We start from the raw sequence: 16,206 nt of genomic DNA on the forward strand, positions 1-16,206 counted from the left end.
CCGGCGTTTGTCCACAGACAGCTTTCCAGGTCACACGGTCAGCATGACAAAACCGTTTCTGGTACAACGGGACACTGTGACGAGTGCCAGAGAGCATGGAAACACCGTTTACCTTCCCGCCGCAGTGGTACCTATTTAACTACTTGCACTAGTGTGCTTTCAAACTGCTAGGTTGGCAGGAGCTGGGACTGAGCATCAGGAGCTCATACCATTGCATGGATTCAAACCGCCGACCTTCCGATCGGCAAGCCCAAGAGGCTCGGTGCTTTAGTGCAGACAATACCAAGCAGGGTAGACCACAAGGGGAGGATATATTATAAGGCCGCTTCATCTGCTCTTCAGTTCAACCACAAACATTTGACTGCTGAGTTCTGCTTGCTCACCTTGAAGCCTTTAAAGCTGGGAAAGACGCCTTGCGGCTTCACGGGCCCATCTTTGGTGCCATTTAGCTGGAAGCACTTCTCGGCATTCACGAAGTCCTCCGTGGTTTGCGGGGTGAGCTTAAACATGGTGCCGTAGGGCTTCGTGCTCCCAAGTTGCAAGGTCACCACTTGGCCTGCAGCAGAAGCAAGGGGAGAAACCGACAACAGCCATAAAGGAGTGGAAATACAAGTAGGCAGTAAGAACTCATCCTTGTGCAGGCAGATGGTCCCTGTAGACATGTGCTAATATACATAGATTTAGCAAGCAACCCCACCCTGCTCACCAAAGTACACAAGCCAAAAAGTTGAGAGGGGCAGGGGAGCGGTTGGAAGGCACTAAAGGGTTGGGGTGTCCAACAGTGCCAGGGTATCTGTCACATGCATTTTAACCCTGTCTTTCTATTGTGGTTTGAATTCTCTCTTTGATTGTTGCTCTACACACACATTTTAAAGCAGACTGCCCCGAATGAATCCTGGGAACTGCAGTTTACCCTTCACAAAGCTATGATTCTCAGCACCCTTAGCAAACTACAGCTCCCAGGATTCTTTTTTTTTGGGGGGGGGGAGATGCTTTAAAATAAATGTATGGTTTATGCACAACCTGCATTGTTTTTTATTGTTGCAAATCTCCTTGAAGGTTCTTGAAAGAGCCAATAAGGAGATCAGGAATGTTTTAGGAATGAGTCAAAATATTTGGAAGAGCAGGCATGTGACGTGGGCCAGTCTGAATGAGGAAGATCCACGGGGATATCCTGTGCTCACAATTCAGTACGAGTTGTACAGGCTACAGCTGCCCACTTGACTGCATGCTAATTTTATCTTAGCTTTCAATCAAATAAAATATAAATAAATTCAGAAATGTAAATTAAAGCAAACATGAATGCATTTGCAGAATGCCAAGAAGCAAATAAGAGGTCTGAGGTCCTGAAGGAAGCAAGAGAGCTACATTTTAAATAAACATGACCAACTCACTCAGATGAACGACTCTCTTTAATAATAGTAAGTAAATTTAATTCAACAACAAGCAAGCAAAGACTGTTCTTCGGCTGCAGCCACACCTTTTAAATCTGCCCCCCCCCCTACAGTATTACCAATTAAGGTTGAGGTGAGCATTCCAACTATTTAATTAATTTAAGGCTTGCAGCCTCAGCATAATCAAAGGCCACTAGGGGAGTTGGGGAAGATCATTTCCAGTTTAACAACACTGGAGGCCACTGCTTAAATTCAAAAAGTATCCCTTAAAACAGGAGACTTTGTGAGCCTCTCCACCTTGCTCTAAGATCGGGGACTTAGAAGGGAAGTGGGGAGGGACTTCAAAAGGAACAGGGAGGAGACTTGCAAAAAGCCCTTTTGAGAATCTCCCCCCTCCACTATAAATCCTGGATCTCATGCGGATCTTGCTCCGATCTTTAATCTCTGCGCATTAGCTGCCAGCGATTCTTCAGTCGTGATTCCTGCATCGTGGGGGGTTGGGCTAGGTGGCCTTTGGTATCACTTCTGACGCTAAATCCTGTGATACAATCCTGCTGCCTACCCTGTGTGGCCCGGTTTGTTGCTGGGAGCAGGACTGTGTGGCCAGTGGCAGGACTGAACCCTGTTCTCTGCCTTGTCAGCATACAACACCAGTGACAATGATGGAGGGCAGGTGGGTTGCGGTTTGGGGAAGACGTCTTCGGGGCAAGACTGGCCTGCAGGCCTGAATTTCCCATCCCTGGTGTAGACATAGCTGAGCTGAATGGACCAATGGTCTGACTTGGTGTAAGGGAGTTTCCTATGCTTCTTGCAACTGTCGTTAAAGAGCTAGAAGGGAGGGCCTCCATTGCAGCATCAGCTCCAGGTTCTGCAGAATCCTTGGACAAGATGCCCCCCATCCCCATGGCCTCCCTCCTTCCTTGAGTCTACTTCCTCCTCCCTGCCACAATACCCTTCCTCCTTATGACAGTTGCTTGCTAGCCAGGCAGAGGGCCAATGAGCCAGCAAGCAGTAGCAGCTGAGAAGGTTGCGTTGGTGAGGAGGATGAGCAGGTCCAGTGCACTCCTTGCTGGGTGGGGGCCCCTTGGCCGACACGACCCAACCATGCTGTCCCTACTCCTTTGTCTCATCTAGTTTGGTCTGGGATACCTGCCAGCAACTTTCTCCTCCACTGCAGAAACCCACTTCTGCCTTGTACCGTATCATTATTATTTCATTTACACCCTCCCTTTCCTGCAAGCTGTTCAAGGTGACACCTGCAGTTCCTCCTCTTCTCCATCTCCATCGTGTTATTTGGGAGCATGAGGTGTCCCATACCAGCCCCAAGAGCATTTGGCATCCCCTTCCCTCCCCACTGAGGGAAAGTGTGCTGCCCTCTCTACGGCTTCTTACCGTTGTAGTACTCAATGCGACTCTTGTTCCCAGTAAGGTTGTACCAGGCTTCGAAGGGCTCTTCAATTTCGGCATAAGGGAGGTTGATGACTCCTATAGGACACAATGAGAGTTTGCAGGTGAGGGACTCAGAGGAAGGACTTTTTGGCTGCCTGCATAAGTAACCTCACATGATTATGCTCATATCCACAGAGTATGCTTCAATGTCTCCATAGTTGTTGCTGTGACCGAGATGGGTTTTTAGTGGGGAACCAGATCAGTGTTCTGTGTAGCTTGGGATTCTCCCCCCCCCCCGTATTTGTGGAAGCACTGTTTATTTTATTTATATTTTAACTGCATGTTGATTTTTTAAAGGTTTGATTTTATTGGTATTTTTCAATAAATAATTTAGAGATAATATTTTATATTATTATTTTATATTAGAGGTTTTCATCAACTCAGCACTATATAAATCTTGCTAAATTAAATATGGAAATAAAATAAACAGGTGAATTAGGAATTATGCTCTGGAAAGGAGCAGAAGATGGCTGTGTGTGTGTGTGTGTGTGTGTGTGTGTGTGAGTGAGTGAGTCACCCAGCAGTGCTCGCTGGGGCTGATGGGAACTGTAGTCCAGAGGGCACCAGGTTGAGCAAACATTTGCCCAAGGGCTTTGTCAGGGAGAAGATTTCGAAAGGCATTTCGAAAGGTTTAAACTCTATTGTTCTTCCTAACTGCGGGAAAAAAATTCAAATGGAAGTTGAGAAATCAATGCAAAGTTTTGCTTAACGCAGTTTCTGCAAGTCACGGCAAAAAAACAACTTGTTTGCCAAGTTAAAATTCACAAGAAGGTAAAGATTTGTCTTGCTGGATTCTAGCCAGACTGTACATAGCTTTGAATCACACCTGCCAACTCACAGCATCTCTTCCCCATGTTTCCAATGACCTTATATTCAAGCAGACAGGTGAGATGCCAGTTTCGTTGGGCTCAGTATTTCCTTGCACTTGGTCACCTACAACGTGGCGCCAAGGTGGGGAGGCCCCAAGTGCAGCATCAACCCCCTGCATGCCAGCTTTAACTAGAAGTTGATGGGAGACATTTCAGGGACGCAAATGCATTTAAAAGGCAATGAATATTTTGGCCCCAGACTAAAGTCCAGTATTCTGTTTCCAGCAGCAGACAATCAGATAGATGATGCCAAACTCACAAGTGGGGCATGAAGACAACAACTTTCCACACCTTTGTGTCCAGCATCTGGCATGCAGGAAATGTTGCTGAGATACACCTTTTTTTTTACAGTGTGATGATGTTATTGGGAAATATTATTTTGCAGTTCCTCTTTTTGCACAGCACAACATTTGTTATGATGAAAAAAGCTCCTTCTCCAGCAACATGGGTGGGATTGATCTGCCTGTGGTTCTCCTGTTGGTTGACTACAACTCCCATGATCCCTGGACCACTGTCTGTGCTGGCTGGGGCTGATGGGGGTCAGAGTCCAACAACATCTGAAGGGCCACAGGTTTCCCATCCCTCCATCATACTCACACCCTGAATAAATTAATCTTGACTTTCCACAACCCCAGATGCTGAGGCTAATGGGAGATGGAGTCCCAAACATCTGGATGGCATCAGGTTGGGAAAGTCTGGATTAATCTGATGCACATTTTACTTTAGTTTCCCTATTACTAGACCCAGGTTAAAATATCCACTTAACCCGCTGAAAAACTTTATACTATCACCATTCTTTGGGCTAGCACAGGGTTTCCCAAACTCGGGTCCCCAGCTGTTTTTGGACTACAGTTCCCACATCCCTGACCACTGGTCCTGCTAGCTGGAGTTTGGGAAACCCTGGGCTAGCATGAACAAGACCAAACAGCATTAGATCTGTGTTCTTTAACCTTGGGTCCCCTGATGTGGTTTGACTACAACTCCCTTCCTCCAGCTTAGCCAATGGTCAAGGATGATGGGAATCGTAGTCCAACCACACCTGGGTAGGGACCCAAAACTGAAGAACACGACATTAGATATTTCTGGAAGGACTGCAGGAGAGGGCGAGAATGGCAGCTTGCCTACTGTTCCTATCAAAAGAATCATATTGGGCAAAATATGGACACACCTTGGCACAACCCAGTCATTGTACTTCTGCCTGAAGCTGCCAAGAAGATTTGTAGCCGAGTTTCCACACTTCCATGGGAGGGGCCATAGAGTTGTTGTTTTTGTGTGTGTGCATCCTGCTATGCCCCATCTATGCCAGCCTTTGCCAACCTGGTGCCTTCCAGGTGTTTCGGACTACAATTTCCATCATGGACTGTGGGGAGCTACATTCCAAAACATTACTGGCCGTGGCAGGGGTGGGGAAGGTACAATTCACCTAAGCCATCTGTCTTTTTCATGAAAAGCACAATTGTACAATGACTTCCACAGCTTGTAAAAGGAAAAAAGATCTTGGGAAGTATTTGGGGGCATATCTGTGCATCGGCCGGCAGGTAGAATTACATACAGCTGCCGCCAATTTGGCAATCAGAAAGGCACTGTGGGTGTCACTTTTTCATTTCAGTGTCACTGCTCAAATATTTTAATGGTTGTTAAAAAACAGCCAACAAAGTGTTTCTAGAACGAATTAAAATATAGATTTAAAAACAAGGCAATAAATGACACCCACCAGAAACAGGAAACTTAATTACAAAAGTGTGCTGAATGAACTAGTGACACACTCAGCTGTCGGAACAATACCTCTTCCTTGGTTTTTATTGTGGGCTTGATGCCATTTATGCGTGCAAATTTTTCACACAGTGCCATCCCCATCAACATGACGTCCCATATTTCCCTTCCATTTAATCCACATTTACCATTTTCATGGATTATTATTATTACTTATCCAGTTCTCTTTGCTTTGTAGAACAAGCGGTGATCTATCTATCTGTTATTTTCTAAATTAGCCTTCTCCAACTGGGTACCCTCCAGATGTTTTGGACTACAACTCCCACCATCCCTGACATCCCTAGACATGCTGGTTAAGGCTGATGGGAGTAGGAGTCTAAGATGTTCTGAAAGGCAAAAGGTTGGGGAAAATTGGTTTCCACTTTCCGGCAGCAGTTTTCCAGGATTTCAGAGAGGGGGCATTCCTAGCCCTTCCTGGAAATGTTGTGGACCTTCTGCACGCAAAGCAGATGCTCTACCACTGAGCTACCTTAAGCAAAAATCTACGTACTGCCCAAGTAATATGTGAAAAATGTTGTGTCTAGTATGGCTGTCAGCTACAAGCATAAGCATTCTCATGTGTGTCCCTGGAACAGTTAGGAAGAGCTATTTCACCCAGGAGAAGTGACTAACACATTCAAGCACAATCCTTTTAAATTTGCTGAATCTAATCACAGTTTTGCATTAGAGCTGCCTGTCAGGTTTCATCATCAGCTAAATTATATTCCTGGAAGGAGAGCTTAATAATGGGAGTCTCTCAGAAAGCTTTGCACATACTTGTTCAGGTTATACAGGAAGGGGCTAAATTGAGGAAGGAGGAAGGAGGAAAGATTGGATTCCACAGAAATCCCCACCCTTATCATTTGGCTAAGGAGAAGATGCAGATTACCCTCTAGGTTTAGCTTCCCACCGAGTCAGCAGTGGTACAAACATACATTTCCAGGACACTCACTGAGATATGCAGGGGTAATACTGGAAGCTCTTAATGCAAGTAGGTTACAATGTGTAACAATATGAAACAAACATTAATGAGATAGCAGCATTGGGCATAAGGCATTCCAAAAAACCTGGAGCATCATGGTTGACCTGGTAGTAGTGACCCCTCTGCTAAAGTTTACCTAATGCTGCAATTTCTAACATTTGTTACTCTTCCCACCAGTCTCTGACTGCATAAAGGTAAAGGTACCCCTGACCATTAGGTCCAGTTGCAGACGACTCTGGGGTTGCAGCACTCACCTTGCTCTATAGGCCGAGAGAGCCAGTGTTTGTCCGCAGACAGCTTCCGGGCCATGACTAAGCCGCTTCTGGCGAACCAGAGCAGCACACGGAAACGCAGTTTACCTTCCCACCAGAGTGGTACCTATTTATCTACTTGCATTTGTCTTGCTTTGGAACTGCTAGGTGGGCAGGAGCTGGGACCAAGCAACGGGAGTTCACCCCATCGCGGGGATTCGAACCACCAACCTTCCGATCGGCAAGCCCTAGGCTCGCGTCCCCGCGTCCACCCGCGTCCCCTCGCATAATGAGCAATAAATAAATAGTTTGTTTACTTCATGAATGGGAAATTTGTGGTCCTCCAGATGATGTTGGACTACAACTTTCATCATAGCTGGTCATTTGCCACACTGGCTGGGGCAGATGGGAGCTGCAGCCCAACAACATCTGGAAAGTCACAGATTCCTCAACCTTGGTTACTTCATGCTTCCTGAGCAGGACCAGAAGGCTCTCTTGCAAGCAAAGAATGATGGATAATTCGTGGACCCTTCGATTTTAACTCAGTAACATGTCCAAAACTAGGGTATCTACGATTCAGCCCCAATGGGACTTCCTTCCACATTAAGCGTGTGTATATACGTAGGATTACAGTCCCAGCAAAGAGAAATACAGTACATAGCTTCTAAGACAATCATTTGGAAATGAACATGCTGCTGCCAACCAGGAGATTTCCCATAGCTCGGAACTCTTAGGAAGCCCCACATATTATTTTCCAGTGTCTTCCCCAAATCCCAAAATGGAGGCTGGCAATGATAAAGGATCCACTAATTCTCAGCTAAATTTAGGATACTTTCCAGATGCAAATTCCAGATGCAACTTATGCTGCTTGTGAAGGGACACCTGCACCCGCTGCAGAATCACAGCCATAAGAGACACAAGTGTAGTTCCAAGATGGATTCAGTGTCTCTACCTGCACATTTTTGGGGAAAGGTCATAGCTCATGCATACAGAAGGACCTGAGTTCAATCTGCAACAACTCCAGGTAGGGCTTGGGAAGGCCCCTCTCTGAAGCTCTGAAGAGCCTGTTGCCAGCCAGCGCAGTCATTGGTCTGACTTGGTTTCCTATGTTCCTACATAAACTAGTTTTCTGCACAGGAACAACAGCCACCCACTGGAGGGAAAAGTGACATCAGAAAGCAGCTTAGGAGCTTGGCTAGACATATAGCCAAGTTGCCCACACCAGGCATTTTGGTCAAAAGCAGGAAGAACCGGTCCACTGTGTGCGCGTGCGTGAGCATGTGTTTGTGCCACCTGCCTCTGAAAAGCCATACCAAGCGACGCTTACCTTTGACGTGGTACAGTACTCCAAAATCAGGGGTTGTCCTTGAATGACTGCACCCATTTCCTGAAAGAAGGGGAAAAAATGGTAGCATTGAATGCATCGCAATGGTGATGTTGAAGCGATTGAACAAAGGATGCCCATGTAGAAAAAACGTCCCTGAATTGAGCTACAAAAAACCAGAAGGCCCTTGCTTGAATCTTGTCTCTGTCAGGAACTTACCAAGTGGTTTTGACCCTTTCACTTATCCTCACTTCCCACATCTGTGATATGGGGATAATGCCAATTTACTGTTCGGGGCTTTTGTGAAGATTACAACTAGAGAATGCATGTGAAACACATTGAACATTTGAACGTGCTATACAAATGTTAAGTCTTAATATTTTTAGTTGGCACTGGACATTTCATGGACTGACAGAAATTCACAAGCCAACCAATGACAGCTTTACAGCATGAATTGCTGGGAGAGTTCTCCGAAGGGTAAATTGGCTGCTCTTAATTAATTCTTTTTAGGACACACACCTCTTCACTCTGCTCGTACTTCAATCAATCAATCAATCAACGTCGACTTTTGGATTTGCAAGAATACAATTTTTTAGATTGTGATTTTATTAAAATGCAGCAAGTAGAAATGGTTGTTTGGATGACAGAAGAGGAAAGTGGGAGTTTCAGGTGCTACATTGGAAAGCACTCCAGAAGCAGGATTAAAAATTGCACAAGGGCAAAAAAAGGGGACCAAACCCAAAATATATATCCGATAAGCTTGTCTTAAAAAGACGCTCTAACAGCAGTGCCAAGGAACACCTACGGTATGACTCCTAACCTTATAACGCTTGTCCCTGTCATTAAGCAACTTTCAGTTTGGTATGACTATTAAACAACATGCAAACCAAAGCCGACACACCCTGAGAATGTGGCCTGCCTCTTCCTTGATGCCAGCATTTCCCTCAAAGGGGACAAGCCCCTAATTTGCCGATGCAAGAAAGGCTGTCTGGCATGGCAGCAGATGAACCTCCTGCTGTAAAGGACAGCAAGCCTCGCTACATTCTATTCCCCTTGTATTTTACTATGCGATTCTTACTATTATACTTGAATTTAATAAATAAATAAATCAGTTTTGTCACATCTGTGCAAAGCTGACATGGAACAAGCAGCCCCAGTTGCTACTGGCTCCCAGCTAGGGTTGGAGCATTTGGGCGAGCAGGTTGCATGAAGCAGCCTCTAATTTGGAAGCAGGGAAGCTTCAGGAAGGAGACATGCCTTGCTGCTCTCCAGGTTCATTCATGTCAGCATTTTTTCCTGAAGACACCAGAATCCAACTGCCTTCCACAGTGTGGAAGGGCTATAGCTCATTGGTAGGGCATCTGCCTTGAATGCAAAAGGTCCCAGGTTCAATCCTGGGCATCTCCAAGTAGGACTGGGAGAGTCTCCTGTCTGAAACCTTGGAGAGCGACTGTAAGACAGTGCTGAGCTTGATGGACTAATGGTCTGACTTGGAATAAGGCAGCTTCCTAAGTATTAGGAAAGTAGGTTAATGAACCACCAGAACATGTCTGGGGGAGGAGAGGGCAGATCATTCCACCTGGCAAACCAAAATGGTTGCGCTTAAGGGAACGATCAGAAGAGCACCATGCTGAATTCCTCCCTGGACAGCACTGTAGTGGCAAATTCAGACAGCCAGAGCAACACACCCTTCTAAGATTATATAATAATTTTAGAAGGTTGTATCATCTCATAATAATAATTATTGTATCAACAATAATAATTAGGGACACATTGCAACAATCACTGCAGCTCTCCATGTGTTGCCTTTCAGCTAGATCTACTATTTCCTGTGCACATACAGGGGCAAATGATACGGAGTACCTTCTTTCTAAGTGACTTAAGCTGCATTTCCCTTGAAGTTCCTTTGTATGTAACAGAATTTGCTCAATGTTTTCTTGAAATGGAAATGCCTTGTGTTTTGGATGCTTAGCTTTGGAGCATACAGAACGACCCCGACTCCTCCAGGTTCTTCCCACGTTCCTTCTGCAGAGTGACCCTAGGAGACCGTCCTCAGGAGCTGACTCACCTCCTTTCATTCTGCTTGGCCCCAACTAGCACAAACAGTGAGAAGACTTCTTCTCAGTGGCTAAAAAGCTTTCGCTTCATGCTGTTTCAGCTGCTCTAGGACGATGCTGCAGAAATAGTGACAGGACTTTGACACACACACCCAAACCTGGACCACTGCACTTCTGTCCCTGGGGCACCCAATAAACTTGAATAGTGGGAGATTCGGGACATAACAAATACTTTTTCACACAGATCATTCAGGGTACAGCCATCCTAGGCCTCCAGCATGAGCCACTGAAAATCAACAGTGCAAAAACACTCAATGCCAGTACATCTCTGGATAGCTCAATGGGTTAGAGTCTGAACATGGTGCTAATAATCCCAAGGTTGCAAGTTCGATCCTCGTATGGGACAGCTGCATATTCCTGCATTGCAGGGGGTTGGACTAAGAGATTCTCAGGGTCCCTTCCAACTCTACAGTTCTATGATTCCTATGGAAGTGGAGTGAGCAGGGATGGGGGAACCTTGTACCAGAGGGGCAAAGGCAGCCCTCCAATCCCCTCTATCTGGCTCTCTTGGCCACACCTCTCACAAGCCTCACTTCCCTCCCAAAAGGTTTTTACCTGGCTCATAGTGCTTCCTGCTTGCCTGAATGGAGGACAGAAAGGGGTGTGGGGGTTTCTGCAGAAACTAGCCTACTACACGAAGGATAAAATTTGCATTAATTGCTCCACCCACTTTTGCCTCTGTCCTGCCCACCGCTTGCATATGACCGTCAGAAGGCTTCTCAGAAAGGAATGCGGTCCTCACACCGAATTTTTTTGTGTGTGCCCTTACGGTAGGGGGAATCATCTGTTCTATATATGGCTGAATCTTGAGACCAGAGGGCAAATTTGTGGAATGATGCTCTTAACCAATTCATTGTTGATGTCATTTGGTGTGGGTGTCTGTATAATTTTCAGTGCTCAAGTTGAGGACCACCCAGAATTTAAAAGTTCCGAAGATCAGAGTTTCACCACCTGACCTCTTTTGCTACCTGATTTTAGCAAAGGAATCCCCCAGAATCGTAGTTTTGCAAGAGGGCAGGGTTAGGGTTAGAAGACAGGAAGAGCTGGGAAGTCCTGCCAGTCTTAAAACTACAGTTCCCAGGAAGCCCCAGGGAAACGTCATTCTCCAGATCTACTTGAAAGCAGGTTTCAGCCTTTTGATACATCTGCCCAGAGCATCTGGGTGGCGAAATCAACACTAGTATTTGTGACTCTGACCACTGAAGTACAATTGACTCATGTTTTTGCCCTCCCACATACTCTCATGTGGTTCTGAGTGAAACTGCAGTTGCTGTTTGAGCTGCAGTTTTCTATACAGGACAGACATGGAAAGTCACTCTGGCTCTGCCAGTTTGTCAAGCTCAAAAGGGAATGAGAAGTCCTTCTACTAGAAAGGCTGCTACACCTGTTATCGAAAGAGCGAGCAAGCAATTTTATGTACTCAAAAATTTCACAAAATAAGCCAGCCATCCATTTTTTTAATTGATTGGGAAATGTAGCAGGAATTTTCACAGTACAGATTCTCTCTTCCAACAAGTCTGTGGAATTACTTAAGAGGCAGAGCATCTGCCTTGCAAGTAGAACTCAGGTCCCAGGTTCCATCTTCAGGTGGGGCTGAGAGAGAACCTTGCCTGAAATCATGGAGAGCTGCTACAAGTTAGTGTAGACCAGGGTTTCCCAAGGATGCGTCTCCAGCTGTTGTTGGACTACAACTCCCATCATCCCTGACCACTGGTCCTGCTAGCTAGGGATGATGGGAGTTGTAGTCCAACAACAGCTGAAGACACAAGTTTGGAAACCCTGGTGTAGACAACACAGAGCTAGATGAACCAGTGCCTTGACTCCAGGCACCGAGTATCTGTGACAAGTCAAAACACTTTGCATTTTCCAAACTATTTCAATTGCTAAAGCTCCATTGTGTGCTCACAATGACAGGTACCAGTGATGCAATATGCCCAGTGAGGAAAAAACACACTAATCATGTTTGTGTGTGATGTTACTCGGTGTCGTTGTTCTTCAGTGGGTGCGCACTTCCTTCTCGCAGCACAATTAAGCAAATCTCACCGAGAGGAGAGCAATGCAAATCCCAGCAAGAGTTCCAGTCATTGAAAGATGTTATCACTGGAGAAATCAGGGTATTTGCTTTATGTAACTGTTAGGTCACAAAGGATTTTGTCACCTGTGGCATGTGGGGAAATGCTTCACAATCTCAATAACATCTCTGACTTCTGCAATTTGCAGCCAGCCAATACATTGGGCCAACTTTATTTAGGCCGACCAGCTGAGACCTCCAGCTTAGGGCATCGTACTGGTTTGTACACTGTAAGCACAAACTTCCTGGGTCAAGCTATCCCCACATCCTATAAGTGTTTTGAACATGAGGTAGATGAGAACCTACTGTACATCTGCAATAGCTCAGCACTGGTTTCTGACTCCCAGCAGCAACCAAACATTCTCTCTCTCCTAAACTGAGGTGCAGAAGCGAATGAAACAGAGGGTCCTGGGTTGGAACATAGTTCTGATACCAAAAAGAAATTCCTTGGCTGAGCACACAACACAGAGTAGGGCTGAGCCAAAATACCCTTCCCAATTCATGGGGTGAAAGATTCCAGGAATGTTGCTGGTGACATTGGAAGTTATCTAATCAAGAGGTCATCAGGGTGTGGATAACTGTGACAAGGCTGTCTCCACTGAAGTTAGGCAGACCTGGGGTTACAACATAGCCCAGGGTTTCCCAACCTGGTGCTTTCTCCAAATGTTCTGGCCTACAACCACCACCAGTCTCAGCAAGTATGGCCATTGGTCTGGAATGACGAGAGCCTTGGCCCCAAAACAACTGGAGGGCATCAAGTTGGGGAAAGTTGGCATAGTGCATTGGCCCTCTTGGCTTGCCATACCAGAAACTGCCTGAGCCAGCATTAATGTTGGGTTTTTGTTTTTGTTTTGCTTATACAATCTCTATGTGGCTTCCTCTTCATGACACTTTTCCCAGGTGCAGTGTAGGATACACAGGGGCAACTTTTGCCAACCTGGCGCCTTCCAGATGTTTTGGATTCCAGTTTCCATATGCTGGCAGGGGCTGATGGAAACTGGAGTTCAAAAGATCCAGAGGCTCCAGGTTGGCAGAAGCTGCACCAGGGTGTGGTCAGAAATACATCTAATAGCTGCAGCCAGCCAGCCCAAGCCCACTTGCCTCCAGATGCAGATGAAACAGAGATTGGCATTACGAGCAAGGGAGGTTTGAACCTGTGGCCTTTGGGGAATGCTGCCCTAGCAGTTTCTATGCATCCTAACTCAAAGATGCCTCTGGATCCACCTGTATGTGTGGGAGTTAAAACTAAAGGCAACAGCTCAAAATGGCTGCATTCCAAATTACTTGGAGAGCGAAAAGGATCATAGCTCAGTGGCAGAGCATCTGTCTTGCATGCAGAAGGTCCTTGGTTCAAATTCTGCCATATCCAGAGCTAGAGAGGGGCTGGGAATGTCCCCTACCGTATCTAAAACCCAGTCAGGGTAGACAATACTCAGCTGAAGGAACCTGCTATGTCTTTCTGTGTTGCAAAAGGTGGCGATACAAAGCAAATCCTATGAATCAAGTAAATTAAGCAGCCCAGCAGATGACCTCATGTTTCTTTCCCTCACTTACTTCATTCCCTGACTCTTTTTTCCTAGTCTCCTCTAGAAGAAGACACCGAAGAGCTTCACACCTGTATTGGTCACAGGCTGCGTGCTTAGAAAAGAAGTGCAACAGGCAGGTATTCAACCAGGTACAGCGACATCCTCCACTGCTACATCTGTTGGATTCCTGCCTGTTTCACAGCAGCTCACGGCACCAATCCTGTTGGGGAGAAAAAAAGACTGGCACCCCTACATGCCAAAAGCAGCATTGCCTTACATCACCTCCAAACATCCTCTCATACTATCAAGGAGACCTTGGCTTTGTACACACCATACATTTAAAACACATGGCTTTTCCTCCAAAGAATCCTGGGAACTGTAGTTCTTCCCCTCCCAGAGCTACAATGCCCACGACTCTTCGAGGGAAGACATGTGCTTTAAATGTATGGTGTGTATGATGTAAAGCAGCATATAAATGGTTGAAATAAACATACATACTGTACATTCATACATACAACAGTGCTACATGTGTGCAAATTGTGAATAGCCGCTTGTGTATATGGAGGGTAACATACATGTAGAACTGGCATATACCATGAACTCCACACAACGACAGAGAAGGAGAACATCCAGTCCTAAACAGCACCCCAGACACAGAATTTCGCAGCTGAAAGTGCCTTGTAGAATGATAACAGTGGATCAGTAGATACCAGAAGGTGAGAGGAAAATAGGATTAAACGATGGCATGCCAACATTTCACCAGCCCCATTCTCCCATGCTTTTAACAGCATCTTGATCTACAAATATTAACACAGGGCCCCACTTTCCTCCACACAGAAGATAGCACCTCCTTACCCATTCTTTCAAAACAAGGGTGACATTCAAGGTTAGCCGTACTCAAAGCAGGCCCACTGATACTAATGGCCACGACTAACTTAGGTGCATCCATTTCAATGGGTCTGCTCCCAAGTAGAACTTAGCTGCACACACAGCCAAAGGAACAGTTGGAAAGGCACAAGAGCAGGCCAGACCATGCTGCCCAGCACGGTCAGTTGGCAATTCTTCCTCATTTATTGTAATGATTTGATGCGGCCTTTTTTCCCACATTAAGGAAGAGCACACAGCACAGCAGCTGCAAATCCAATCTCTTGGGTTTACTTGTCAGACTGCGTCTGCAGCGCCCAGAAATGCAAACACCACAGCTGCTTTAGCCGGAACCTACTCACCTAAAGCAAAGCTCCACGAGCAGAGAATCAGGACCAAGGCAAGCTTCCCCATGTCTGCGACTCTTCCTTTTCGCAGCCGGCGCAAGACAGCAGAACTTCACATTCTGCTTTTAAGAGGAGCGCGGCCAGCCAATGAGAGCGGCCAAGCGCCTCCCGGGGGTGGAGCCTCGCCTCGCCTTGCCTTTCGGAACAGCTGATTACCGTATTTCGCAGCGGAGAGGCGGATTTCGCTTGACTCCAGCCGGCTTCTGGCACTAAAGAACGCCGACGGCGCGCTCTTAGACGCGTCTACTCAAAAGTAAACCCCATTGCACTCAATGGGGTTTAGACGCAGGTAAGTGGGTGTAGGGCTGCAAGCGCTTTTCTTGATTGAGCGCTTTAGTGCATTCGTACCCCTTCTCCAAGGAGCCCAAGATGGCATGCGTGGTTCTCTCCCCCTCCCCATTTGTTCCCAACAATAGCCCTGTGAGGTAGGCTAGGCTGCCGCGAGGCAGTGGTTGACCCAAGATAACCCAGTGACCTGGACTCCCAAGTCCTAATCGCGAACTTGTACACCACGCTGGCTCTAACCACTACACTCTCACTTCCTACTGCAACGTCCGTGATGCGGAGAGGGTTTTTAATTTTATTCTTAGCTTCATGGCATGCATCTCCTCACCGCAAATCTGTTCCCTCTGAGGATACTGAAAAATATTTGGGGCTTGAGAAAACTAGATTCCTCCCCCCCATGTCACCCTTATTATAATCCATCTTCCTCAGTTGCTGATAGCCCAACATTCTCTCCACCCTGGTCTTTGTCAGCCCCAAAAATATTCATTTAAAATATTTCTTGGTTGCCCTCCTCATTAAGAGATTCCAGGGCGGCGTATAAAAGCATGAATAAAATAAATCCACATCTACATATAAGTGTTAAAAATGCAACAAAAAAGCGTGACAATATACAACAAAAATGCAAAAACCAAAACCAGACTGGAAACACAAATCTTTCTAAATAGAATTTATAAACATATGTTTCTCCATGACTATTGGGGGGGGGGCAATCCAAAGAGCCTTATTAATACTGATACCAATTAATAGCATCAGTTATTAGATTGAGTTACTATGAATTAAAAGTAATATTTTAATAGTAATTCTACCTTAATAATACGAATACAAGGAAGGCCTTATTAAGAGCTGAATGGTCAGTGTGGCGTAATTAGAGCGCTGGTTGGACTGGGACCTGGGAGACCAGGGTTCAAATTGAAG

At 46.0% G+C, this 16,206-nt stretch overlaps 1 protein-coding gene across 1 annotated transcript in view; it reads right to left on the minus strand.

Moving 5' to 3' along the window:
• The window catches only part of LOC118087709 (digestive cysteine proteinase 1), a 30,453-nt gene extending 15,360 nt beyond the window's left edge, over positions 1–15,093 (minus strand). The window contains exons 1-4 of the mRNA XM_035120637.3: positions 14,962–15,093; positions 8,025–8,084; positions 2,787–2,879; positions 384–556 (exon numbers count right to left, since the gene is read on the minus strand). Of these exons, the coding sequence (XP_034976528.1) occupies positions 384–556; positions 2,787–2,879; positions 8,025–8,084; positions 14,962–15,013 (378 nt within the window). The 5' untranslated portion in view covers positions 15,014–15,093. The remainder of the gene's footprint in view (positions 1–383; positions 557–2,786; positions 2,880–8,024; positions 8,085–14,961) is intronic.
• Between the last annotated feature and the right edge of the window lie 1,113 nt (positions 15,094–16,206).

This window comes from Zootoca vivipara, chromosome 6, assembly GCF_965207765.1.
Source record: "Zootoca vivipara chromosome 6, rZooViv2.hap1.1, whole genome shotgun sequence".
In the NCBI taxonomy this organism is placed as follows: Eukaryota; Metazoa; Chordata; class Lepidosauria; order Squamata; family Lacertidae; genus Zootoca; species Zootoca vivipara.